General features: G+C 49.5%; 1 protein-coding gene across 1 annotated transcript in view; it reads right to left on the bottom strand.

Annotated features, from left to right (window-relative positions):
- The window catches only part of LOC119585673 (cell division cycle protein 16 homolog), a gene marked incomplete in the record, with an annotated part of 8,144 nt that overhangs the window by 1,035 nt on the left and 6,897 nt on the right, over positions 1-212 (bottom strand). The window contains 1 exon segment of the mRNA XM_037934349.1: positions 6-198. Coding sequence (XP_037790277.1) covers positions 6-198 — 193 coding nt within the window.

Below are 212 nucleotides of genomic sequence, written 5' to 3' on the forward strand. Positions count from 1 at the left end.
CATGCCTTGGAATGCTGGGGTCTGTGTCATCAGCTGATCCATAACTGTGGTGAGAAGAGTGGTGGCTGTGGTGTCATCACGGTGCAGAGAGAGTGCCTTGTGGAGTGACACAACTGCTGCCTCATAATCACCAAGCAAAGACTGCACCAAACCCAGTGCTGAGTACGTAGAGGATACTCCAGGACATAATTTCAAAGCCTAGAAGAATTACG

This window comes from Penaeus monodon, chromosome 20, assembly GCF_015228065.2.
Source record: "Penaeus monodon isolate SGIC_2016 chromosome 20, NSTDA_Pmon_1, whole genome shotgun sequence".
In the NCBI taxonomy this organism is placed as follows: domain Eukaryota; kingdom Metazoa; phylum Arthropoda; class Malacostraca; order Decapoda; family Penaeidae; genus Penaeus; species Penaeus monodon.